General features: G+C 38.5%; 1 protein-coding gene across 4 annotated transcripts; it reads right to left on the bottom strand.

Annotated features, from left to right (window-relative positions):
- LOC141599985 (beta-galactosidase 9) lies at nt 1-27,823 on the bottom strand. Of its 4 annotated transcripts, none has more exons than XM_074420132.1 (19): nt 27,594-27,823; nt 27,369-27,464; nt 27,014-27,126; nt 26,130-26,196; nt 25,548-25,640; nt 25,250-25,393; nt 23,700-23,788; nt 22,986-23,091; nt 22,280-22,367; nt 22,046-22,167; nt 17,413-17,592; nt 16,259-16,488; nt 15,180-15,295; nt 13,906-14,003; nt 12,397-12,507; nt 10,178-10,288; nt 8,309-8,517; nt 1,717-2,062; nt 1-255 (listed from the first exon to the last, which is right to left on the bottom strand). In XM_074420132.1, exons 1-19 carry the CDS (start codon nt 27,759-27,761, stop codon nt 106-108), a joined length of 2,637 nt encoding a protein of 878 aa, XP_074276233.1. In that variant the 5' UTR covers nt 27,762-27,823; the 3' UTR covers nt 1-105. The 4 variants fall into 4 exon arrangements, with proteins under 4 accessions (XP_074276233.1, XP_074276232.1, XP_074276235.1 ...); XM_074420131.1 differs by having other exon boundaries at nt 16,253-16,488; XM_074420134.1 differs by lacking the exons at nt 27,014-27,126; nt 27,369-27,464; nt 27,594-27,823 and adding an exon at nt 26,288-26,351.

Below are 27,823 nucleotides of genomic sequence, written 5' to 3' on the forward strand. Positions count from 1 at the left end.
TCTAGGTTAAGATTTACTGCCATAAAGCATAACCACAACATTTAGTCTGAACATGTCCGTGCATATATATACACACATCCAAAACACACTCTCATACACAAAACCCTACAAAACATCAACAAATGAGGGCTCAGAATCCTTTGAAGATAAACACTTGGCCTCGACCGCAAGTGTTTTAACACTGCCTCTACAAGGATCACCACCAAATACGGCATTCGAAACACCAATGGTACATTCTTGTTTTCCTTCGCACAGCTGTTGAGAGGCAAAGTGGGTAATCATTAGTAACCGTAATATAAGAGCATTACCCCACCGTCTCAAAGCTTCGTGTCCTTGGAATGGTAGAAAAGGGGTTTAAATGTATGCAACTTAACCTTGCGTTGAAAACACTAAGTTGTTTCTAAATGACAATAAACATAGCATTGGACTCTTTCAAAAAAAGCAAGATCTAGAAAGTCTCCTCATGGCTTATCACCTTCACAAATTCTCATTTGTGACGGGCATATCCGTCGCAAATTTGCGACGGGTGAAGTATTACCCATATGGGATAGATAAGACAAAAGCAGAATGTCTAGGGAGTAGCAATCTGTTTTGTCTTATCTAACCATATGAGTATTACTTGACCCGTCGCAAGCTTGTGACGGATATCTCATCCGTTACAAGAGAGACTTGCTGTATCACCTTTGCCTTCTCACACATCGGTCACTGAAAATAATTTACACTACTTTTAAATGTGGAAGTCTAAAAGAAGATGGTGGAACTTCAAACGCGACATGGAGTTTACTTTGTACTTCTTGTTTTCAAGACAATTTTACGCCAATAGCCAAGGTATCCTAGCTTTGACATGTTCTATGCGATGACAAATTAGTGTTGGACTCTAAAAATGTACCAAACACAAACAAAATATATTGATCAGTCCTATGGTAAGTTGGTAACACTTAATTCTACAAGAGGGTAATAGGACTAATATTGTCCTGAAATCAATAAAACACTGCCTCGTAAATTCTTTACAGCCACCTCTCCCCTTCTCATTCTTTCAATCTCCCCCACCCATAACTGAGGCCACCATTCTGGCAACTAGTCGAGGACCAATTATTTATCAACTACAATGACAACCACTGCAGTAACTCAAATCATCGCCCTCGCTCCTTATGTTTGACCATTTTTTTTTTAATTTCTTTTATATCTTCTTTTCCAAACCATTCTTGTCAGTTAGCTTTCTTTGTGATGGTTTTGCGGAAAAGAGGTTAGGGCTGGATTTTCCGGCGGCCCCTACTGACATCGTATTTAGGAGAATGGTAAACCCTTGTTGGAAAAGGGTTAAATTTGGGTTTTGGCATAAAATATTTTTGAGATCTTGTTAAAAGTTTGGAGAAAACAAAGGAACATGCTGGTTGTTAACATAATGGGAGGCAACATGTGATTCCAGTGGTAGCGTCACCGTTCAGAGGGGTGTGTCGGCAAACTGCTAGTGTACAAGGATGGCAGCTGCGGCGGGTGTGAGGGATGGTTGAGGGTAGGTATGTCTGGGTGGTTTCGGTATATGAAGTGAGATGATGAGTTCATTACTCTCTCATTTTTGTATCATTATTCAGGTGACTTGATGAGGTCATATACAATAAGACTTGCTCATTCTAGAATTTGTTTAAACTATTGGCCGAGACACAATAAGTGAAAAGTACTAGAAAATTAACAGAGCTGGCGTCACCCACTTACCTCAGAAACCACATTGAAAGAGTTTGATGAGTGGCAACTGCCTATAGAGTATCTCTGACATCTGCCATGTGGGATCCCGTAGCTGGCAAAAGCAGTAGAGATTGCATATCCAGGTTCGCAGTGCAAATGCATCTCTGGAGTTGTGTCATTGATAAAGATATTTCCATCAATAGAGTCACTTGTCAGCCATTTCGAAAGAGGGGGGTAATGCGATTCTGATACCTCAGCACATATGATATGTGTAGTGTGTGATTTTATGGATATCTCAAAAGGATTACCCCCAATCTCTTCAAATATGACCAGCAAGTTATTTGATTCCTTCAGCCATGATCGTGGCACATGGTACCTGCAAATTCATAGAACCACAATACAAGGAGTTATGGCCACTGGTTTTTGGGATGCATGTGAATGCTCCCATGCCAGGAAAGAACATGAAATGCAGTAATCTACTAAAATCGTCTAATTTGAAATGCTACACATTAGTTTTTGAACGGTAATTCATGTTAGCCAACCTCAAGGCAACTTGGGATGCCATATTAATTTGAACATAATGATTGCGTCAGCCGACCCCAAGTCAGTGTTCCCTGTTATTTTGAACATTATGATTATGATTTCTGTTGGCCAATCCCTATAATTTGCATATTATTTTGAACATAATCATTCATGATAGATGGCCCCGAGTCACTTAGCTGTTGTTGCTGCTTCATAAGTCTTCGCTAAAAGTTAGAAACTAGCCTTCGCTAATTCTACGATCATAAAATACACTAATATATAAACTAACCTTGCAGCGACTCCATGTATATGGCTGCAAGCTCAACTAAATCCTAGCTAGCTAAAGCTCACACCGAATGGCTCGAGCTCTACCTCAAGTACGCCAACCAGCAAACTTGAACAAACGTCTTTTAATTTCAAGCCATAAAAAATAACTGGTTTTTACATAGGCGCATGCAAGTTTCCGAGTGACTAGATGTGGCAACTGTGTCAGGCGGGTCAGTTATGGCTCAAATTATAGCGGGTCAGGTCATGTGGAGTATACGTGCCATTATCGGGTTCAGATCATTCCAGGCCATAATTGTGTGGTTAGGTTGGGGGTTTATATAATGGAATGAAGGATGCTAATGGCTCGAGATGATCTGCGATGACATAAGATGAACTAAGATGAACTTGAGTCAGAGGTAAAAAACAAGCTTGGTTGCACTTTGATGTACCCAAAACTCATACATCAACTGAATCTATAGGGTTTTTAGAACATCAAAACTATTAAACACAATTAACAAATTCAAGAATGATTTTCCAGGAGCCAATACGTCGCAAGTTCCTATGGAAAAGACACTACCATTAAATCCCTTTTGGGAGCCAAATACCTCCGATCTCTACCGCAGGTGCCAAACAAGAATGAGAAAAAGGCCCAAAAAAAACGCAAAAACAAACATAACCTCCAAGACGATGAACAAAATAAAACCATATCAATATCGAAGTAGAAGAAGCCGCCGGTCGAGAGTGTAAAAAAATATTTTGGGTATAAGACGAGCTAATATTGAAGCCTTTTTAATCAGAAAAGGGTAAGAAACATATAAAATACCTATTAATATAGGACACACACCGACTCTCCGACAATAATTTTTTGGCAAAGTAAGGTTATTAGACAAATTAATTGGTGTATTAGGGTTGGTTTAAAACTATTTAGGGCCAATGGGTCCACGTCATCATTTTTCGTTATTTTCCTGTTTTTTGCTAAAGCCGCCCCTTAAACTAGCGGCTTTACTCTATTTTTAAAAAAAATAGTTTGTCATCTCTATGTGGTACCTATGTTTTTTTGAATTCTTTGTGGTACCCCTAGATTATTGAAAACATGAGTAGTACCCCTAAACTTAGTAAAATGTTCTTAAAACACTCAAACTCTTAAATGTCTAAACAATTAAAATTTGTAAAGAAAATATATTTACGATTGAGTAAGTGATGTTTATTGTAATGACATGACAAATTATTGCCAAAAAATCGATCAAAAATGTATAAACTAAACATTTCAAAGAGGGGGATTTGAGCATTTTGGGTATTCTATGATAGTTTCAAGAAGTTTAGGGGTACCATTTATATTGAAATACAAGGGTCCCTAAGATATTTAAACCCTAATATGGGTGGACAATCCTATTGACCAATTTCTTTGTTCAATATAGCTCACAATGACCCACACAGATGCCGGCACGGCTTAGGACAAAAATCAAAGCCACCCGAAAACCATACCAACTCAGACAAATAGTCCACAGTCAAAAGAATCGACTCATAGGAATATTATAGAGATCCTTGCCACGACCACGCAACAAAAAAGGACTCTATACATGGTCACTGCTAGTGCGAGTGCCGGAGTTCTGTGGAAAAAAGTTGTGGAAAAATGAATAACAGAGTTCTTAATAAAACTCAAACGATGAATGCGATTATCATATATGTAAAAATTAATATAATATCTAATTATTACATATCACATAATCTAGAGCAATTCTGGTACTCGTCTCAATCCCATCGTACATCATCGTACGACATGACCATCATGTTATAGCCTGTCAAGGCTTGGTTAAAGGATCAGCGACATTATCGTCTGTCCCAAACTTAACCTTACATATCACTATTTCCTTCAATTCAACATAATCTCTTATTACATGGAACTTCCTGAGTACATGTCTAGACTTATTACTAGCCTTTGGCTGCTATGTATCACAATATAATATATAGTGATATATAATATATAGTGATGGGATCTGCGGCGGTAAACCCCTAGTCACTCCAAAAACTACCGAATCCACACAGCTTCCTTTTGGAGCTTCTGATGCTCCCGTCCAATGTACACACAGTTGTGTTGTCGTGTCGTACACCCTGCTTGAAACTCTTCTAGTAGATAGCTCCTCCATTCATCATAAAGGCATAGCCAGATTGGGATTTCATATCATCCCGATCTTTCAAACTGGCATTCGTGTAAGTACACGTAACTTAGTATCACCTCCAAACACTAAAAATGAATCCTTAATCCTTCTCAAGTACTTAAGAATGTTCGTCACGACTATCCAGTGACCGATTATTAGAAACGACTCGTCACTCGAAGCATACGATACGTCCGGCGAGTACACATCATAGCATACGTGATCGATCAAATAACGGAAGCATAAGGGATCAACTCAAAGTAATCCCGTGACCTAAAGGAAGAAAACCTCTCTTAAAGTTTTTCATATTGAACCGGTCTAAGAATCTTATCAATATAAGCTTCTTGACTTAATGCTAATATCCTCTTAGATCTATCCCTATAGATACGCGTACCTAAGATGCGCTGCGCTTCTCCTAAATCTTTCATCTCCTAAATCTTTTATCTGGAAATGATTTTCTAGCCACTTCTTTACATAAGGGAGACCGGTATGTCATTCCCAATGAGCAATATGTCATCCACATATAAGACTAAGAAGAAAACCTTACTCTCAGTAAACTTCGTGTATAAACAAGGTTCCTCGACACTTCGAGTGAAACCGTTCTCTTCAATAACATGATCGAACCATCGTTCTCTTCAATAACATGATCGGACCGATGGTTCGAACTCCAAGATGCTTATGCTTGCTTAACACCATAGATGGATCTCATAAGCTTGCATACCTTCTTAGGATTTGATGGATCCACAAAACCCTAAGGTGTTATATACACTTCTTCTTCAAGAATCCCATACAGGAAGGCAGCTTTTACATCCATAATCATGAAATGCGGCAATCAGATCTCATAATCATGAAGCTTCGGCAATCGCTAAGATAATCCGAATAGAACGAAACATTGTGATTGGTCCACTAGTGCAAAGGTCTGGTCCAGTGGAGATCATGAACTTCATGAACTTGAGTGAAACCCTTTGCCACCAATCTAGGTTTGTAAACATCTTTACGTCCATCCATGCCGATCTTGATCTTAAAGATCCATTTACACTGACTTCATTATCGTACGTGGAATCCATTTCGGATCTTAGAGTAGGGACTTGAAATGGTCGCCTCGTAGGTAGCAGGTTCCTCACTTTCTAAAAGCAACACTTCATAATCACCTTCTTCCTCGATAATGCCAAGGTATCTATCAGGTTCAGGTTCCGAACGAATAATCACAGAGTCAAATGAAGGGGGAACATTTTCCTCTCTGTCATTGTCATTCTCAGCTTGGCTCTTGAACTTCATCTGTTCAAATTTTCTTCCACGGTCTTCTAGAAATAAACTCCTTTTCTAGAAAGACAGCATCACGAGCCACAAACACTTCATTCTCGTGACAGTTGTAGAAGTAGTAAGCACGTGTTTCCTTTGAATAGCCCACAAAGAGACATTTGTCAGATCTGGGTGCTAGCTTATCGTCAGAAAAGTTCTTAACGTAAGCTTCAGAACCCCAAATTCGCATAAATGACAAATGAGGGACCTTCCTTGTCCATATCTTATATGGAGTCTTGTCGGCCGCTTTAGTCGGGTTCGATTTAGTGAGGTGAGAATATTGGAGACAATATGGCAAAACCCAAAAACGAATTAGGAAGCACAATTTGACTCATCATGGACCGAAGCATAGAGGTGAACAGGTGTGAATCAAAGTCATTACTAAGATATTCCCAGCCATTATCGGAACGTAGGCTTTGATTTTCTTATCCAATTGGTTTTCTACTTCATGTTGAAATTCTTTGAACTTTTCAAAGGCCTCACTCTTATGCTTCATTAAGTAGACATATCAATATCTACTTAGATCGTCGGTAAAGGTAAAGAAGTAATCAGAGCCACCACCTCTCATGGTCATTGCACCGCATACATCCGTACGTATTAAGCCCAACACCTCACTAGCTCTCACTAGCTAGAGTTCCTTTTCAAGAAAAAGGAGCACGAGTCATCTTGCCTAGAAGACAAAACTTGCATATTCCATAAGATTCATAAAATGGATTGAGAACTCCTGATGAAGCGAGTCTCTTTACTCGCCTTTCGTTTATGTGACCTAAACGACAATGTCAAAGATAAGATTGATCGGAATACGTACTAAAAGTAATCAAATTAGTCGATTAGTGCTATTTTAGTAAATGAACAATTAATCACTAAACCTCGTTTATTTAATCGTATAATATAAGATATAGAATTTATTAATTAATTATCGTATAATCGAATAAAAAATTCCATCGGTGCCATGAGCATTTGTTTCTCATGATTTTTTAACACTTCCATTATCATTTCCCTTTTGTTAATTCTTACCTTTATTGCTTCTCCCACATTTCTCCTTTGACACTACCATTACGGCATTACTCAAGTGGAGTACCTATCCCTCTTTACACCCAATGGAATAAATCATCAATCTTTCCCATATACTTTACTTCGTCCTTCTCCTCTGTCCAATACAAAGTTTATACATTCGAAACCCCGTTTTCGATTGTAACAGAAAGGGTATTATCATTCATTTCCAAGTGATAATCCCATCTTCTGCTCTGTTCGGAAATCGAAACTACAGAATTCAATGAAGAAAAACGGTTGGTTTGAGAGGTGGCGGAGTTGGGGAAGGAAATTGTCGGGAAAGAAGGGTCCGCAACACAATTGTGGCTACTTACTAGTAGAATGATTATTGCATGATTTATTTTTTAGTCTTCACGAGCTTGATTCTATGCCGATACCGGTGGTGGGCAGCAAGGTTTAATGGTGATGATGGAGGAGTGACCATGGTGGATTAGTTGTAGTGTAGGATGATTAATGGAGGGAGACGGGTATTAAAAGTGGTCAGAGAGAAATACTCATTTTTTATTTTTGAAAGGGAGAGAAAACACTCACTTGACCTGATCTTATAGGTAACATTTTAATACAGCACATTTTAAAGCAGATAGAGTATAAAGGTGGAATTATTTTGAGAATAACAACAGGTGGGATTATTCTAGGAAGAGAGGTAAAAGGTGAGATTATTCTAGTCAATTTTTCCTGTTTTTTTTTTAAAGAAGACGAGGCTTTATGTACTTTTTAAAAGTGGCCTTCCAAATAAACACATAAGCGGTCCATCTTCTTCGTCCTTGTTATTTTAATTTCGTCGCGTGTCTTTCTATTTCTCCAGTCTCCATTGTGATTGTGTATATTGTACAGTTTCAGGATGTGTCGTATTTCGCCATACCCCTGGCGTATCCGATGTTGCGTCCAGTGTCGTAGTGTCGTGTCGACAAGCGACAAACACCTACCTGGTGTGTAGAAGCAACACAAGTGCAGATAAGTGGAGCTACACCCTAGTGGAGCTACACCCTATTATTCTTCAAATACCCATTCTCATTGACAATGGGTTATGCAATTATACCTCTACCTAAACCAACCCCTCTAGATAAATATATACTCCCTCCGTCCCGGTCAATTGTTGTCCTTTGGTTTGGCACAAAGACCAAGGAAAGAGAAAGGGGCCAATTACTAAATGACAAGTGGAATAAATTGAGTGTGAATGATCAAATTGCTCATCAAGTTCATTCTTAAAATAGAAAGGACAACAATTGACTGATACACCCCAAAATGGAAAAGGACAGCAAATGACAGGGACAGAGGGAATAAAATATATGGAACAAATTAGAAAATAGAGCACTACATACCTTACTTGAGTAGGCTTTCCACAATTGGTTGTACACTTGTCCGAATCATATTTTCCACGATAATCGCAAGTACTTTGACATCCATCTTCTGGAGCAGACAATGTCCAATATCTTCCAATATGATGGCCATTAACCCATGCCTGGCCTTTACCCATACTTCTTAAATCAAGGGCAACAGGTTCCATCCCATCAGGGGCATCAAAGTAAGTCTGCAATGGACAGACAATAAATGGTCATCATATTTATGTATAAGTAATTGCACCAAAAGACGGGCAATACGGTTTGAAATAAGGAATCATAAACAACCCTCTTTGCTTCAAAGAGTACAGCCAGAAGCAGGGAGAAAACTCTGTCAGTTTTGATTTACAACAATACACTAATGACTTTCAGAAACTATAGCAAACTTAGTTATCTTATCCTTCAGATACGAAGTGATATATTGATACATAGCCTCTGGGAATAATCGAAGAAAGCTAGTAAACACAATAAGATTTCTCAAAATGAGCAGGGAATTCGAATTGTATTTGTTGAAAGATTTCTACGGTTAAACTTAGAGAGAGAATTACAGAGAATTCTTAGAGAAAGATTGTAGAGAGAGAACTGTTTTACACAAATGATCAAAACTAGAAAATGAATTCAGCTACCAACTATATATAGGCATATAGCCAATTATTGTAACTAAAAACTCTCCTGCCAAAGTGCCAATTACTGGGTTTTGTAACAAACCTCTTAGTTGGCAGTTAGTTGGATGTTGGATGTGAGCTAGCCTGGTAGTTGATTTATTTGTTACAATAAAAATACATGCCCGAAAATAATTAGTTGGGTATGACCAAAACAATACCTCTAAAGGTTCTTAACCTAATACACGTGCCGCCTTGTGCTTTGCCCAAAAGCCTAAGTCAATGATTTCCATCAATTAACAAGTATCTCTTAAATAGAGCTGCATTCTTCCCCATCGTCTTCGTCATCTTTTGTCTTCAGCTGCTTTTACTGGAAAATGTAATTCACTTTTTTTTCTCTTCTTTCTCCAGTTTCTCTTCTTTTCAATTCAGCTTTCATTAATCATCATCTCATCTTCCTCCGAAAACAAATCACTATCAATTCTTGAATTTTTGGAACTAAATAATAGGAACCTCAGAACTTTTTCTACTCAAAAGACTAGTACAAGTAAGCCATCTGTTTTGATTCGCTATTTCTGGCGAATTCAAGTCGATTTCCTACTTATTAATACGCGAATTTATGGCAGCGATTCGTGAACTTTGGCATATCAATTACCAAACGAATCGCAAATTGATACTCGCAAATCAATTTGCGATTAGCAGCCCTAGGTTGCGGAACTGGTAATCGGTTATTCACAATCTTTGGCTCATAATAATCCACATCTTGACAAAGAGCTCGTCTTCAAACTGCATCTAAACTAAAGTTAGGAAATCTGCTTTTCATGTCATCATACATTTTCCATGTAGCATCCTCAATAGAAGAGTCGTACCATTGCATGAGAACATAAACTACTCCATCATGTCTCTTATTAGCTAGCTTTCTTGCCAAAATTGCACGAGTATTAATTAATAGGTCTAATTTGCATCAGCTCATACACTCCGATTCAATCTATATATGTTAGAATCACCGTCATAATTCATAAAATAGTTCAAACATTACAGAAAAAGGTATTAACGAAGAGACAAAAAAGTAGTTCAGAGTAGCATGTTTCCAAAGTAAATAACTGTGAGAGAAGTTACGAGGTTGTTTGATTGATAAAAGTAATCACAGGCTAAGATGACATCATGAAGGTGTGTCACCATGGAGAGGGGCAGAAGCTCACAGAAGCACTTTTGTGAAGTATTACAGTATGGCACATGAGTATTTTACCTTGTACCAGCTCAAGGGATGTTCAACAGCATCAACCGTCAAGTCAAGCCAAGAAGCTTTTTTGGTTCCCTCTAATGTGTAAATTTCCTGGATTTCGCCTTTAAGCCCAACCTAGAGTGAGGAGGACTATTAAGAAAATAAATAATAGTTCATAAACAATATACAAGTCTTCATCAGCAATGGACACGAGGACTGAAAAAAGTTAACAAATGCTCAGAACAATGTTGTTGGATTAAACACATAATAGAGCACACCAAATGGTCGTAAAAAGTCCTCTCTTAAATTATTTATCACCAAACCTACAGAAAACACGCAAATTCTAAAACCAGACATTGTCTTTCACACTACTGAAAAACCATATCAACGCCCTGATCTTTAATATCTCTGGAATTTTATGAGCGTTATGAAAATAGAAAATATAAGATAGGAAATTTTTGAACATAAGTGATACGAAATACACTGCTGCAATTTTGACATTTTTCGCAGATAATTCTTATTTTTATAAAACTGAAATCAAGGAGAATCAAAAGTGAGAAAAAAAAAAGTCATGCAATCACGAGTTTTCTCAAATCAAATCATGAACTTCAAACAAGAGATGACAAAATACAGAAGTAAATCTGATGCATCATCAATCAGAGGCATTATGCCCACACCTACCAAAGTGCCAGACTGCCAGCGGCCAGCCCGAAGCCAAGTGGATTCTAGATGCAACTAACGAAAGGAAAATGTGCCAAGGTCCAACTATGACCAATGTGAATAGGGCTATAAATATTTAAGATGACTGATACGAGCCCTCAGAACTAGTTCGGTCAAAGTTTGGCTTGATGTTGATCAACTTTTAGCTTGGAGTAATCCAAGTCTTTCGGTCCTTGAGAATTAGACCCTCAACCTGAGCATGATGAGATTTGTTCATTGTGGCTAGGAGTACATCGGTTAATGTTAAGTTTAATTTTTAGGTTGGGTAGTTGAAGTTGAATAGAACACTAAGGGCTTGTTTGGATGGAAGGATTTGGAGGGAAAGGAAAGGGGGGGAGAGTAAGGGATTTAAAATCCCTTGTTTGGATAGCAAAATAAGGGTGGAGGGAAATGGAGGGGGGGGGGGGGATTTGGAGGGATCCATTTCCCCTTCTCCAAGGCAAATCAAAATCCCTCCAACATAGGAAAGATTTGGAGGGAAATTGTATCCAAACATCCACACCACATTCCCCCTCCCCTTCCCTTTCCTCCCCCTTCCCTCCCTTCCCTTTCCTCCCCTTCCCTCCCCTCCCTTTCCCTCCTATTTTGCTATCCAAGCGAGCCATAATAACCATTAATGATGTAAAAGGAAATTATTAAAATGCTTAAATGTTCCAAAATATAAACTATTTTTCAAGAATTAGATTAAAAATACTCCAACCACATTCACGTAATCACGCCTCTCTCTCGTTTTCCATCTGCCATTCCAACATATTAAGTAGCTGAATTCTATCCTAATATCAATTCTATCTTTATTGGACGTCATAAAGTTCGTCTTGTCAAAAGGAACGTTTAACTTATAAATTATTCCATATAATGCAATTAATATTTTTCTTTCAAAAATTGCTCTTCAATTAAGCTCGAGCATTGATATCAAGAGCCCATTAAGCTTCGAGCTGACCCTTGACCTTGAGCTGAGCTGGAGCTTGAGCTATATCATACAAGACGATCTCGAGCTTAGACAAATTCAGATTTTCATCAGCTCGGCTACACCCGTAGGCCAAACCTACTCAATGCAGCTTTCTATCACTCTAATATAACAACGATAAAAAAAATGTCCCAATGCCTCACGGAACTACAGGCCAACGGGGAGGTCGTTGTACGCAGGCTTACCCATTTACCCGAGTGTTGGTGACACAGAGAGGCTGCTTGTTTCCATATGACTCAAAATGAAGATTGCTTTGAGAATTGCATCAAATGACTGCTCCTTTAAACAAATATATACAAAGAAAGTGTACCCAATTTAGTGAGCCTTTTGCTTTATTTCATCACTCGAATATGAACTCACTAAAGTTTTGCTTGAAACATTAACTGGAAAATGGTTTATTGTTCACTGTTAACTAGTAAGAGTTCCAGTAATGTATGCTGCGAAACAATAAAGCTTGGCAAGGCGTTTAGTAATCTGAATTCAGCAATTCTATTCTGGACAAGTTAAGGCCAATATCTTAAAACTAATTTTTCTTTTGTCAAACTTTAGAATGTACCTGGTATATCCAAGATGATCCCGAAAGATTCATGTCCCCGTTACTTAGTCCTGTAAGTTTAATTTGACCTCTGAATCCACCCCCATCTTTCTCCAAAAAAGCACCATAATTCTGAATGACATAAGCAACAAGATAGAACTGAGTACCAACAGGCTTCAAAACATTCTTCAACTCAACAAACAGAAAAAGAAAAGAAAATAATTACAAAACAGAAAAAGTTGAGGCACCCTTGTGCAGAAAATTCAAAGAAACTTAAATGAACACATAAGAAGCTAAATATCACAAATGGTGATGAGAAAATACTCCTCATGATTCAAAATAAACGATTTCATGGGCGGACTATAATCTGACACAAGGGAGACAAAGTTTTTTAAAAAAAAAAAAAAGGTCACCTCCACTATAGATTTCTCTCCTCTCACGACTCCCAATGAGGAAAAAACCAAAAAGAAGACAACGGAGCAAGGGAACAAGTGAAAAACAACAATCTTGTTAGTATAGTCTACATAACTACATCTCAAAAATCCTAGAAAAAAGAGATCTGGAATTTTTGCTTGGTCTTCTTCCCAGCTCTACATCTTCAATCCCTTTCTTCATAACCATCGTTTCCTATCTTTATGGTTGTGTAGATTTATTGTCTTATTTAGTCCTTTAATTGACAAATTTTCAGTTTTTCTTTCTTGATTTTCTCCTTAAAGACTCGACTTTAATTTACTCTCCATTTTAGCCTAGGAGAGTTTATTTTAGTCACATGTCTTGGTTAAAGAAGGTTTAAATCAAGGATTTACGAGCAATATTTCTAGAGTATTTTCAAATTGATTGTACATTTGTACCAATTTATTGTTTGTTAATAGAATTGTGGCTGGAGCAGTACATACTACGGAGTAGTTTGTAGAATACTTGCTCTTCTTGTCAATGTTTAATGTCTAAAATACTCACACCAAAGTTGAGTCAATATGGCAAATCTCCTTTGATGTGCTGATACAGGTTGAAGGAGATGTACCATTTGTTGACTCAAGTCCATGGGAACACTTCTTCCGTTTTGGTATGAGCATTTTGGATTTTACTGAAATCTAATCTTATTTTTCTCGGAAGTTATTTCTTCATTCAGTTTGGGGATCTCTTTCGTTTTCCCTTAGAATTATTTACACTTATAATTTTGGAAGACTTTTCTTAAGTTTATTTACTATATAAGTGTTCTTAAATTCATTGTTGGGGCTTTGTAGTGACTTTTTTTGAGTTTACTCTTTTTGCCCCTTTTTTATGATTGATTCCTGGTTGTTTGAGAATCATAGATTTTCTTTCACCTTTCTCATCCGCGAGGATGATATAGCTTGATTTCGATCAATCTAGTTTCCTTACCTTATCAAAAAAAAAAAAAAAAGGTGAAAAACAACAGATAAAGAAATTAATCTATAACTTACCTGAAAACTGATAAAGTAGACTCAAGAATCATGACAGTATGACACTATAATAGCACTTATAACGAAACTTTTCCCAGATGTAGCATACCTGCAGACCCACTGTCAGAGACAGAAGCACAACATCATTATATCCTTCCAGCAATTGAACAGGCTGAAATACTTGCACCCAACGGCCAACTCCACTACCTGGAGTTTCAAATACAGAAGTTAAAAATGTATGGCAGTCTTCTTGCATATCGGATCATTAAGAGGTAGTAGATAGCATGGTTTTAAACCAAGGCCACGACATTGAAACACGGCCGTTTTGTAAGGGTTTTGAAGATCTTCGTGACCACATTTCACCACATTTTGAGGCGATATTGGCCAGATTCGCGGGCTTACGCCAGACCGGCCAATACCACGATCTAAATATGGTGGATAGCATCTGGTCTGCAATGTTCCACTTGTCTACATTAATCACGGGTAGCATATTAAAAAAAACAAGTGTGTTCATCAGTGGCCAATCTTAACACCGGCACTATATGGATCATACAAAATGACTGGATCAATCACACACACACACACACACACACACACACACACACACACACACACACACACACACACACACACACACACACACACACACAAAGCTGCCATGAAAATACGTGTTTGGAGCCAACAAGTTATGACTATGGAATCTGTCGTGATTTAAAATGAGAGGACAGAATAATAGGAACCGAATTTTGGGTCCTGATCAAAAGAATTGGTTTTTTGTTTTGACAAGTGGAAAAAATTACATTACTACCTATTCCTGGCCTTAATAGCTAAGTTATGAGCCATGAAATGTTCAGTTCTGCGAATAAAACCAAAAGAAATACAATGGAAAGAACAACAAAGATCATGAATGTCTTTAATAACACCATCAGTCAAATGTTTTTTAACTTCTCCGAAGAATTGGATGGCATGTCTGCTTTCAAAATAATTGTACCAAAAGTTATAGCTCTTCTATTTTGTCTCAAGCACCAGAACAAGCGGAAGCGCAGGCCATCAAAGTTCTTATATGGGCCTGGAGGAATAATCATCTTCTTTGATTGCATTCAAGTTCTGGGGATTGACTGGAATAATGAAATCTTATAAACAAATTCCAAGTTGTGTAAGAGTTGCCATCCTTGTCTGTCTCCACTGCATATTGCAAGGTGTCTAAAGTTTAAACTGACTCAGTGACCACAGTTTCGGCACACATCATTTTTCCATTATTTTGTTGTCAGAGCCTACGCCTACTCTACTGATGTTTGTTTTCCATATATCATATCATTAAAAACATCATTTCTATTACTTAACCCGAACCAATTGACATTTATGCAGGAAATATTGCAATACCTGCAAGTTGACCATTCACAAATATATGGACCACATCACGCATGCTATCAATTGTCAGTGCTGGACTTACTCCACTTCTTTTCCAAAATGAAATGTCATCAGCTGAAATATATATTCTACATTGCACCCATACACATTATAGGTATCAGAAAAGTCACCATGATTTTATTTTATTTTCACCCAAATTTCACAATTGCATTTCCAGAGAAAGAGAAACGAAGGACCGAGATACCAGAATAGCTCTCTGTTTACATTAGCATCTAAACCCTTAGAAAGAAGTATTAACTAATAATAAAAACAAGAAGATTAAAAAAACAGGACCCTGACACGATAGTTCAAGATAGAAAATGATGACTAGGCAGGTGAAAGCCTCCTAATAAAAAGGAAGCACAAAAAGATGAAAGAGATAATAAAAAAAATTCATAAAGCCAAATTAGAGTTATATGTGCCATTGAAGTCACTTCAACATCAACAACGATATCCTCAAATGCCTCAAGGTCTCCCACAATAGGTGGGGTAAGGGGGTCGAATGTACGCAGCCTTACCTCTGTCAAGAGAGGCTGACTTTGGATGATCAATCTAAAAATTGTGTTAAGGATAGTATCAAGTGACTACTACTTCATAGTTACCGAGTGATGTTGCTTTAAACCATCATAATTCAGGTCAAAGAACGTTAAGTCTTGGGAGAGACAGTGTCTCTAAGTTATTGAGCGACCCCTTTTTTCATGGTCTTTATGTGTTTCGTAACCCTTTTATTGGGCCCAAAGTGACTTTTAATTAGTACCTATTTTCACAAGGAGCGTCGCCACTTTATCGTTGACAGAGGCCATTTTATTAGTGAACCATTTTATATCATTCGTGATTGTTTATTGCTTTTGGTACCTTTTTTACTCTAAATTTGTGAAATAGTCATACCATACATAAAGTTATTTGAAGCCGTCTCTCAAGAGGCTTACTCTTGAGTGAGTTGCTGCACCCAAGCATAGACATGAGCTTGCGTAATTCATATAAGATTTAAAATGTTAATAGTTATTAATTAGTTGCATTTGGCTTTTAAAAGTAAGATCACTCACGTATACCTGGTAAAGTGCCACAGATAATCAGATGAATCTCTTGTCACATTTAAGTGTTCCAAGATGCCATGGACAGCAAAACTGCCATTTATCCACACTCCAACAGACTCATCTAACCTCATCCAGCTTTTTGATATCAAAGATGGCCCATTACGAAACAATAGTACATGTTGCGATGCACTTGAGGGATGATGTAGATTAGATTGTATTTCTTTAATCGACGTCTGAGCACCTACCTGCATCAAAATTCAAGAGACAATAAGATATACAGAGGCAAATGTGAACTATGCCGCCACATTTAGGTCTATTATTTCAGAAATATAGTATCCTACAAATGGCTAGGCATGAAATAAACCATATCAATACTTCAACCAACCCTCGCCTCTTCTTTTCTCATCTTATACCCATAATGGCTTAAATTATACAGCAACATAGGACAAAGGTGACCTTCAGAAGATTAGTCTGAAATGAAAGCAGCATACAGAATTTTTTCAATGCATGAGAAAACTAGTTTGTCAGCAGCATTATCAAACAGCATCTACATAGAATGGTGCTCAAGTGCAGGCGAAAGAAGATTATGAGACAGCTACATTCATTCTAATTGCACGAGTCGCTTGCATGTTAAATCTTATTTTGCAGTTGAACGAGATCCTAAAACCCTCCCACGTCCAACAATTGTAGGCTGTAGCATATACAAGTTTGTGTTTTTGTGAAGACTTATATCTATTTAGAATACGCAAGAGCTATAGTATTACTTTATATAGGTAAGGCTGTAATAGTATGCAGACTTTTATCTATTTAGAATTTGCCAGAGCTACAGTATACTTTATATAGGTAAGGCCGTAATAGTATGCAAAATACACACACTCATAAATACAGCTAATTATTGCTTCATGTATATTGGGTAGACCTTTGGTACTCCAAAATGTTTGCAACAGTAAAAGAAGGGACTTTTTATCGTGACTTTACAACATAAAATTGGATGTGAAGACAGAGGTCGAGTAAAATTAAAATATGTGTCAGCCAAAGAGTCATAAATAGCACAAGCAAGAACATGCTATGAAGTTAATAGATATAGCATAGTACAAACACCTTGACTAATGACATAGGCTAGACAACTAACGATCAGAAGTAAAAAGCAATGCCTCAAGTAAATAAACCTTTGCGGTGTTGTAAGCCACATTCTTGCAGTCTGGTAATATACTGACAGACCATGGAGGCAGAGAATACACGTGCCCCCGAAATTTCACTGAAGCCACATTGTGCTCATTAATATTAGCAAGAAATGCTGAGCACCTACTATAGTTGCCACCAATGCCTCTTTGTTGATAAACATGAGCCTGAACCATGAAAAAGAGTAAGTATGCTTAATTAGAATTAGTGTTGATCCCGCGCAAATGCGCGTTTTTTAGATAATAATGTACAAAGACGTTAAATATTATAGCCTGGTAACATGCTTAAGCGGTATAAGAGAGAAACTTTGATAGTTTTCACACCAAATAAGATTGACATTTAACTCAACCTAATTATATAAATTATTACTTCATTATTAAAAATAATATCATACGATTAGATTTACCAAAAGAATAAACTCTGAGTAATGACTTAATTGTACAATCAAATTAGAGAATTTGCAAAAGGAGATAGTCAACTTGTATAGAGTACCTTTGTATCAAAAGACATGAAAAAAGAACTAGTGAAAAAAATTGTGGAGAATAATTCTCTCATATCATCCTTATTATTAATGCAATCCCACATTTATAATAAAATCAATATATCTCATTAACTCCGCCTGTGAGTGTTTTCGGGCATTCGCTGCCGGTCCCAAGCCCGGATAAAGGAGGAGGGTTGCGGTAGGTCTGTGGCAGCCAGCATAAAAACTTAGTCACATTTTATGGACATGAATCGGAATTTGAACATCGTTGGGGCGTCTCCTCCTCGAGCGCGCGCCTGCATTTCTTAGACCGGGTGTAGTGAAAAGTATGTGAGGGTTGCTAGGTCGTCGCCCGGAAGCGACGCGCCATCTTTACATCTGGGGGTGGTGTCAAATAGGCAAGGGTGCGCTACATCTTCTAGACCCGGGTGTAGTGAAAAATATGCAAGGGTTGTTAGGTCGTCGCCCCAGCGCGCGCGCCACCTCGAAGTACGGGTGTGGTGTCAAATAGGTTTGGATCTAGGAAGCATGGTCAAGAGCGGGTAAAGAAATCGGGACATGACTTTAGGAAGGGTAGTAGGTTACGGTTTGGTACTTGGAATGTTGGCTCTTTGACAGGGGGAGATTAGCGAGGTAGGGAGGTTATGAAAAGGAGGAGAGTGCATATAATGTGTCTACAAGAGACAAAGTGGGTCGGAGATAAAGCAAGGGTGATAGCGCCTTGGGGTTATAAGCTTTGGTACACGGGTAAAGACAAAAGTCGTAATGGAGTGGGTATTGTCATTGATAAAGATTACATTGATGATGTGGTAGAAGTATCGAGAAAGAGTGATAGGATTATGAGCATTAAGCTTGTAGTCGGGGATGAGGTGGTGACGGTTATAAGTGCTTACGCACCTCAAGTAGGTTTGGATGCTTCTTTTCGACGAGCCTTCTGGGAAGATTTGGAAGAGGTTGTAGAACGAGTCCCTATTGGAGAGAAATTGATCATTGGTGGTGACCTCAATGGGCATGTGGGTACTAGTCGAGTTGGCTTTGAGAACATTCATGGGGGTTTTGGGTTCGGGGAGAGAAATGAAGCAGGAAGTGACATATTGGATTTTGCTTTGGCATATGACTTGGGTATAATGAACACTTGGTTCGAGAAAAGACATTCTCATTTGGTGACTTATAGAAGTGGAGGTAATGCTAGTCAAATTGACTTCCTTTTGGTAAGGAATGTGTGGAGGAAAGAGTACACCGATTGCAAGGTCATACCCGGGGAAAGTGCCGCAACACAACATAGACTAGTGATTCTTGATTTTCGGGGTAAGAGAGACTTGAGGAAGAGAAAGATAATCGGTGAGGCACGGATCAAGTGGTGGAAGCTACATGGGGGAAACCAACAAACGTTTTTGGATAAGGTTGGAAGTAGCGATATTTGGTCGGATTGCGAGGAGAAAGATATTGATGCAACGTGGGATAAATTGGAGCATGTTGTAAAGGATTTGGCGAGGGAGGTGTTAGGGGAATCTAAAGGGAATAGACCATCAAGTAAGGACACATCTTGGTGGAACGATGTGGTGAGACAAGCGATAAAGACTAAACGTGAATGCTATAAGGTTCTGGGGAAATGCATGAGTGATGAGAACTTTGAAAAGTACAAGGAGGCTAGACGAGCCGCTAAAAAGGCCGTACGGGATGCGAGGGAAAAAGTTAACCAAGAAGTGTATGCGAGGTTGGACACGAGAGAAGGAGAGAAGGATATCTATAAACTGGCTCGCATACGAGACCGAAAGACGAGAGATATTGGGAGAGTTAGGTGTGTGAAAGATATGGATGACAAGGTTCTGGTTCAGGATAACGAAATAAAGGCTAGATGGAGTTCTTACTTTGATAATTTATTCAATGGACATCAGGAACAAGGTTTTGGGGATGTAGAGGTAACACCAAGCATGGTTAATCGGGAATTTGTGCGTAGAATACAAAAGAGTGAAGTTAGAAAGGCGTTAAGGAAGATGGGGTCAAAGAAAGCAGAGGGACCGGATGGTATACCCATAGAAGTTTGGAGGTGCTTCGGGGAGAAAGAGATCGAATGGGTAACCATGCTCTTCAACAAGATTTGGAGGAGCAACAAGATGCCATCGGCTTGGAGGAGAAGCACTCTTGTCCCTTTGTACAAGAACAAAGGTGATGTTCAAGAGTGTTCCAATTATCGGGGAATTAAACTTATGAGTCATACGATGAAGTTATGGGAGCGGGTAATCGAGCAAAGGCTTAGGAGATGTGTAGACATCTCGGAAAACCAATTTGGATTTATGCCCGGGAGATCGACTATGGATGCGATTTTTATCATGAGACAGTTGATGGAATACCATCGGGACAAGAAGAAGGACTTACATATGGTTTTTATTGACTTGGAAAAGGCATATGATAGGGTACCAAGAGAAGTACTTTGGTGGGCTTTGGCGAGAAAGGGTGTGTCGCGAAAATATATTGACCTCATAAAGGACATGTATGAGGGGGCTAGTGCAAGTGTTCGCACTAATGTTGGGCTTAACGGAAGAATTTCCTATTACCATCGGGGTGCATCAAGGTTCCGCACTTAGTCCTTTTCTCTTTGCTATAGTTATGGATGAGTTGACAAGGGATATTCGGGACGACATCCCTTGGTGTATGATGTTTGCTGATGATATTGTGTTGATTGATGAGACAAAAGAGGGGTGGAGAGAAAGTTGGAATTGTGGAGGCAGACTTTAGAGACTCGTGGGTTCAGTGAGCGGGAGTAAGACCGAGTATTTGAGGTGTCGAGTTCACTAAGGTGGCGGGATTGAGATCGACAGAGGCGGGGAGTATTATTTTCGATGGGAATGTTGTTGAGGGTTGGATTTCTTGGATATCTAGGATCTATTATTCAAAAAGACGGGGAGTTAGACGGAGATGTGGCTCACAGAATTAAAGCGGGATGGTTGAAATGGAAGAGTGCTTCAGGGTTTCTATGCGATAAAGATATGCCCCAAAGATTAAAGGGAAAATTTTATCGCACGGCAATTAGGCTTGCCCTACTTTACGGACTCCGAGTCTTTGGGCCGTGAAGCATTGTCACATTCAAAAGATGAGTGTGGCGGAGATGCGCATGTTGAGGTGGATGTGCGGACATACAAGGAAAGATCGGTTAAGGAATGAGGTGATTAGGGAAAAGGTAAAAGTGGCGCCAATAGAGGACAAGATGATGGAAAACCGACTAAGATAGTTTGGCCATGTGAGAAGGAGACCTATGGATGCACCAGTTAGGAGGCTGGAGACTTGGAGAACAGAAAAGGTCCCTAGAGGCAGAGGAAGACCGAGACAGACATGGTTGAGAGTGATAGAGCACGATATGAGAGTTCTGGGGCTTGAGGAGAGTATGGTGACGGAGAGGGCACAATGGAGGGAAAGGATACACGTGGATTTTTAGTATTTGATGTTTTTTGACAGATTTTATTCTTCTCTCCTTTATTACACTTTTTTACAAACCACTTGCTTATAGATTTTACCTTTCTTATAGATTTTACCTGGTTCATTCCGGATCCTTAACTCTATTTCGGTTTTTAAAAATCGTTTTAATCTTTTCTCTCGATTTAAATTTTAAGTTTTTATAAAAGAAAGACGGAATTCGATTTTAAAACTCCTAAGTTTACCTGACTTTCCATTACATTTTCGTTCTTCCTTTTGTTTTTCATCTTCCCTTTTTTATTCGCATTTTGAGGCGTGCGTTCACCCATTGACGGTTCGAAAGGATGATTCATGTCAGCCGACCCCAAATTATTTTGGGATTAAGGCTCTGATGTTGTTGTTGTTGTAGTGTGTGTTTACAAAGTAAAAATTAGTAGTATCTCCAATTTATGGTATATACTTATATGACATAGTATGAGGAGTGAGGACCAATCATAGAACATTTCACTTAGGCGGGAAAAAAATTCAGAGACCTCTTATTCTTTTAGTAGAAGGGGGGTGAGAACCTTCTCAAACTGTCACATATAGCAAGGAGATAATCTGGTGCTTCCAATTATTCCACTTTACACAATCTCGCAATGGAGTGCCACTTACATATCCACAAAATGTATCAAAAAATGAATAGACCACTTAAAAAGAATATGATATTGGCACTCAGGACAAACCTCCTGTTGTGGTCCCAACATGACATATTGTGGTGAATCAACCGCAACGAGAGCAGCTTCACAAAGTCTGATTGCAAGATGCAGATCCTTCAAATGACCCCACTTAGGCTGGCTCAGAAGTCCTATTAATACAAGAGTTATCAGTTCTTAAGCAACTCCAGAGGCTTGTATGCAGAAAAAAGCCACAAAAAACTTCATGTCCATACAGAAGAAAGGCAAAGATTTTTTTTTTACCATATTCATCAATAGGAGCGTCATAATCATAACTTGTGATGTAGAAAGGACCCCCAGATGTTCGTCCAAAATTTGTTCCACCAAAGTACTGTAAAACAAAGCAGGCTTTTATCTAAGTTATGCCTCAAAAATACTTCCCTGACACTTCATCAGAGAGTCATAGAATTTAACAACTAATTTGAAATTTTTACACATAAATAATTTACAAATTAAAGGGCCTTGTACAGATTACATGGTAAAAAGGTTTCCACCTAAGCTGTCTTTGCGCCAACAGCTTCGGAGTCAAATTTCATTTCCAAACAATACTCCATATATGGCAGGCATCACTTGTCAAAAATAATATATAAAAAGCGACTGACCCCATAAGGAAGACCAGCCATCAAGGTATACAATATTCCGACACGTGTGGTAATTTTAAGCATGTTTCATGATAACACGCTTAAAAGGTTTTTTATTAGCACTAGTAGTCAATAAATAGTACCAGTGCACCTTGCCGAATTGACACAAGACAAAAGCTTATAAAAATCAAAATAATAAAGAAATGCTGCCTTGTGATACTCATATTAGGAGTAGATTTATGTTCTAAGAAAGGGGATACATCATGGGAACAGATCCCACGAATAATTAGTAGAAGCCCAACGCTGAAGGTTAAGCTAAAAGAAATAATGTCCTCGCTGAAAAAGCAAAGCTTACTTAGCTGGATTACCATGTAATAATTCTGTAAGCTACCGCCCCGTTGAAAAAAGCGAGCAACGGCAAATGCTAAATCTTCAACAGGCCTATGAGGTAATCTTCCGCCCCATGTAGTATACCTATAACAAGTTAAAATAAGGCAGTGAAAGAAAGATAAAATTAGATACTTTAGCAAAACTCCTACGCTCTTTGGTGCAACATCCTATTCAATTGGCTACAACTAAAGTGTCAGCCCTTGGTCACTCCTAGTGATTTGGACAATTTGCTAGTGCATTATGAATACTTGACTAGATGGGCCAACACGTCAAAAGCTGGATTTGCCTTTTCTAAAAGGCAGCGCGGAAATATAACTGAATAGTGACCCCCCCCCCCCCCACCCCCACCGAATATGTTTCTAAATCCATTCAAGACTAAGGTTTTGCTATGGTATTGTCGTTAGTCTACCACGCCTTGTTATCCTCCAAGGAAGTATTAAGAAAAGCAGCATCGACTTATAATGTTTCACCTTTACCTGTTACTATCCAACAACTAAATTAACCAAATTAAGGGCAGATGATGCCATCTTCAAATATACAGAACTCCTATCTTTATTTTACAATCACTCTACAGCGAAGAAGAAACCTCGCTACAGCTCGTTTACCTATGAATGTTCACCATGTGCAAGTATAAGCTGGTAGTTTGGTACTAACAAGAGATCATAATACTATTCATGAAGATAACATCATACCAGCCATCCCAGTTTTCAGTCCAAAAGATAGGCTTCTTCTTGGAGTTTGGCTTAAAGCCATCACAATAGTAACCATTACAGGTATCTATCTGTGAAAAAGTAAAGAAAACTTTCAAGTAAGCTTAGTCATAAAAGTTAACAAGCAGAATCATGTTAGTCCTTATCAAGGAAGAGACGATCATTTATATTTTCATTTAGCGTGAACTTAAAGGTAGCCCTTGGTGTATGATGTTTGCTGATGATATTGTGTTGATTGATGAGACAAAAGAGGGGGTGGAGAGAAAGTTGGAATTGTGGAGGCAGACTTTAGAGACTCGTGGGTTCAGGCTGAGCAGGAGTAAGACTGAGTATTTGAGGTGTCAGTTCACTAAGGTGGCGGGGTTGAGATCGACAGAGGCGGGGAGTATTATTTTCGATGGTGGCGGGGTTGAGATCGACAGAGGCGGGGAGTATTATTTTCGATGGGAATGTTGTTGAGGGTTCGGATTTCTTCAGATATCTAGGATCTATTATTCAAAAAGATGGGGAGTTAGACGGAGATGTGGCTCACAGAATTAAAGCGGGATGGTTGAAATGGAAGAGTGCTTCAGGGTTTCTATGCGATAAAGATATGCCCCAAAGATTAAAGGGAAAATTTTATCGCACGGCAATTAGGCCTGCCCTACTTTACGGCTCCGAGTGTTGGGCCGTGAAACATTGTCACATCCAAAAGATGAGTGTGGCGGAGATGCGCATGTTGAGATGGATGTGCGGACATACAAGGAAAGATCGGTTAAGGAATGAGGTGATTAGGGAAAAGGTAAAAGTGGCGCCAATAGAGGACAAGATGATGGAAAACCGACTAAGATGGTTTGGCCATGTGAGAAGGAGACCTATGGGCCTTTTGATTAGGGAGGTGGAGACTTGGAGAACGAAAAAACGTCCCTAGAGGCGAGAGGAAGACCGAGACAGACATGGTTGAGAGTGATAGAGCACGATATGAGAGTTCTGGGGCTTGAGGAGAGTATGGTGACGGAGAGGGCACAATGGAGGGAAAGGATACATGTGGATTTTTAGTATTTGATGTTTTTTGACAGATTTAGTGTTTTTTATTTATTTAATTTAAAGAAATTAATTTATTTATTTTTCTCTCCTTTATTACACACTTTTTCAACAACCACTTTCTTATAGATTTTACTGGATTCATTCCGGATCCTTAACTCTATTTCGGTTTTTAAAAATCGTTTTAACCTTTTCTCTCGATTTAAATTTTAAGTTTTTATAAAAGAGAGAGGGAATTCGATTTTTAAAACCCCTAAGCTCACCTTAACTTTCCATTACTTTTTCGTTCTCCCTTTTGTTTTTTATCTTCCCTTTTTATTCGCATTTTGAGGCGTGCGTTTACCCATGGACGGTTCGAAAGGATGATTCATGTCAGCCGACCCCAAATCATTTTGGGATTAAGGCTCTGATGTTGTTGTTGTTGTTGTTGTGAACTTAAAGGTAGCCAAAGTTTAATAATTTAAACAGAATATCACAAATTAGTAACCTAATGAAGCAAATTTACTTACAATGAACTCAGGGGCATCGGTTTGTTTGCACATCACCCAAGGCACACCGGCACCAAGCTCAACGGCCATTTTAGCAGCCCATTGTATGTAATTCTTCCCTTTTTTGCCATATGACTCTTCAAAATCTCCATATTCATTCTCAATCTGTCAGAGTGTCTACATCTTGAGAAATGCAATTCTACTATATACTTCAATACAGAATGCAATTGTAAGGAATACAGAAGGCAGCATGAACATATTTTTCCGTGTTGGGCTTTGTAGAAATGTTCAACATGAAATGGAATGAGAGATACTCAACCTGCAACAATATTATCGGCCCTCCTTGCCAAGAGAACAGCTTTTCTTCTAGCATTAGGTTTACAATCTTCGTAACATATTGTTGCATCTCCTCCTGAAAAAGAGCATCACCCTTCAAAATTTATGCATCTGACAAAAGATAAGATTCTAAGTAGAAGTCTAAAACCTCCACTGGTCTATTTTAGAGAACTATCTTATGGTTGCGATACCATAGACAACATAGACATATCCTAAATACGAAGACTAGGTGTCATCGTTAATGCATACAACTATACAAGTACACCAAACCTAATATTCATGAAACCAGCGCATTGCCATTTAAGAAACCTAGATTATTGCTTTACTGACATAATAATATCAAAGAAAACAACAAAAGGACAACAACAAAAATGGTAAGTCCCGTCTCACTAACTAGGGAAACACCTCCATCAATCTTATTTCTAGGGCCAAAGGACGAAAACACTTGCTAATTTTATCAGGTCCAAATTTGCATCTACAGGAAATCATAAATATTTTAAAGAGAGATCAAACTTTAAGATTCAACCACAAGCGAGTGTCATGAAGATATGGTCATTGAGCATACCTTGAAAGGAGCATTATCAGTTCGAAATTCAATGCCAGGGATATCTCGCAGCCACACAGGAAAACCACTGAACATAGCAAAACAAAATTATTTGGTAAGGCACCAACAAAAGTACAGTCATACCAAATGAAACATATTGTGGCAGAGTTTAGACTCACATATTGTCAAACAATAAAGAATTCTACTTTCAATCTCTGTGTTTCCAAGGCCAGTTTATAAACCCAGCTCTAGTTAGAATAAACCCACGTGGTCAGATGAAAATATCCTGAATGTGCGTATCATTAATCTTTAAAACAAGTAGAAATAAGTACAGAAACAAAACACAATTTAAAACTTAACAATTACTCTCTCCATTCCAACTATTGTCCTCTTTTTCTCCAAAATTTATTCCATATTAATTGTCCACTTTCTAAATTTGGTATGCTAAAATGGGTGGACTACCACTATTACCCCTAATCTGTTAACTACCACTCACTCTATCAAAATGACATGTCCCCATTCTTCCTAATTAGAGGGGTAGAGTAGTACTTTTACCTCTATTTCTTAAATCTTCCCAAAATGGAAAGTAGGACAATAAAAGTGGAATGGAGGGAGTACTTAATAAGAAATTTTCACTCCTGGTGTCAGGAGATACATCTTCCACATTATTCAAGGACTGAAGCCTAAATCCTAAATAAGATGGGCCAGTTGCAAACTTCCAAACCCAGATGCAATGCAATACGATAAGCAATTGTCTTTTGGCCAAACCACGATAAAATAATACTTGACCAATATTGCAACATCATTCACTTTAGATATTGGATAAGCACATCATATACTCATATAGCAGGCTCTAGAAGAAATAAAACAAAGTTGCAAATACGAAAAGGAAGACAAGCAAATACCCAAAGTTCCACTCTGCACACACATAAGGTCCTATCCTGAGAAAGAGAAAGAGTCCACTTGATCCAACGAGCTTGACGAACTTGACAAGGTCATACCTCCCTTGGAAATTATACTGAAGTTACCATTAAAAATAACGGAAATTAACTATCAACAACAAAGTTATAAACCCCAATGCCTCAATAGCTTCCAGCTTATGGTGAATAAGGGGTCAAAATTACGCAAGTTTACCGGGAGCAGTCAGAAATGCCCCATTGCCCCATCACTAGACAGTAAGAGCATAGATTTTAGCGAATCGTGTCCTTTGAGAGGCTCATGAGCATAAAATAAAATAAGAAAAAGGAAAAGTGAAGCAACCTGTCCTTTGAGAGGCTCATGAGCATTCCAAAATGTATAAGTCTCGATAACTTGAGCACCGCCTTCCTTAGCCTTAGCAATGACATGAGGCCACATCTGTTATATTATCACACATGATGATGATGATGATTGTCAAATAAATGATCGGAATGAAGGGAGTAGTTTATTAGGAGTATTCAACAAATAAATAAATGATCGGGACGGAGGAAGTAGTTTATTAATAACCTCGGGAGTAGAGCGGGGGTAGTGGATGCCGGCGGAGATGAGAATACGGCGGTGACCAGCGATGAGAAGTGAGCGGTGATCATAAGTGACGTTGAAGGGCTCAAAATAATGGGCGGCGGCTAATTCAAGGATGAATAAGATTATCAGTTTCCTCCAAAATTTCATCATTTTTCTTCTTCTTGTTCGTACAACAAATAAATTTAGCAACTCTACGGCTCTAAACTCGGGAG

Source organism: Silene latifolia, chromosome 9, assembly GCF_048544455.1.
Source record: "Silene latifolia isolate original U9 population chromosome 9, ASM4854445v1, whole genome shotgun sequence".
Taxonomy (NCBI): Eukaryota; Viridiplantae; Streptophyta; class Magnoliopsida; order Caryophyllales; family Caryophyllaceae; genus Silene; species Silene latifolia.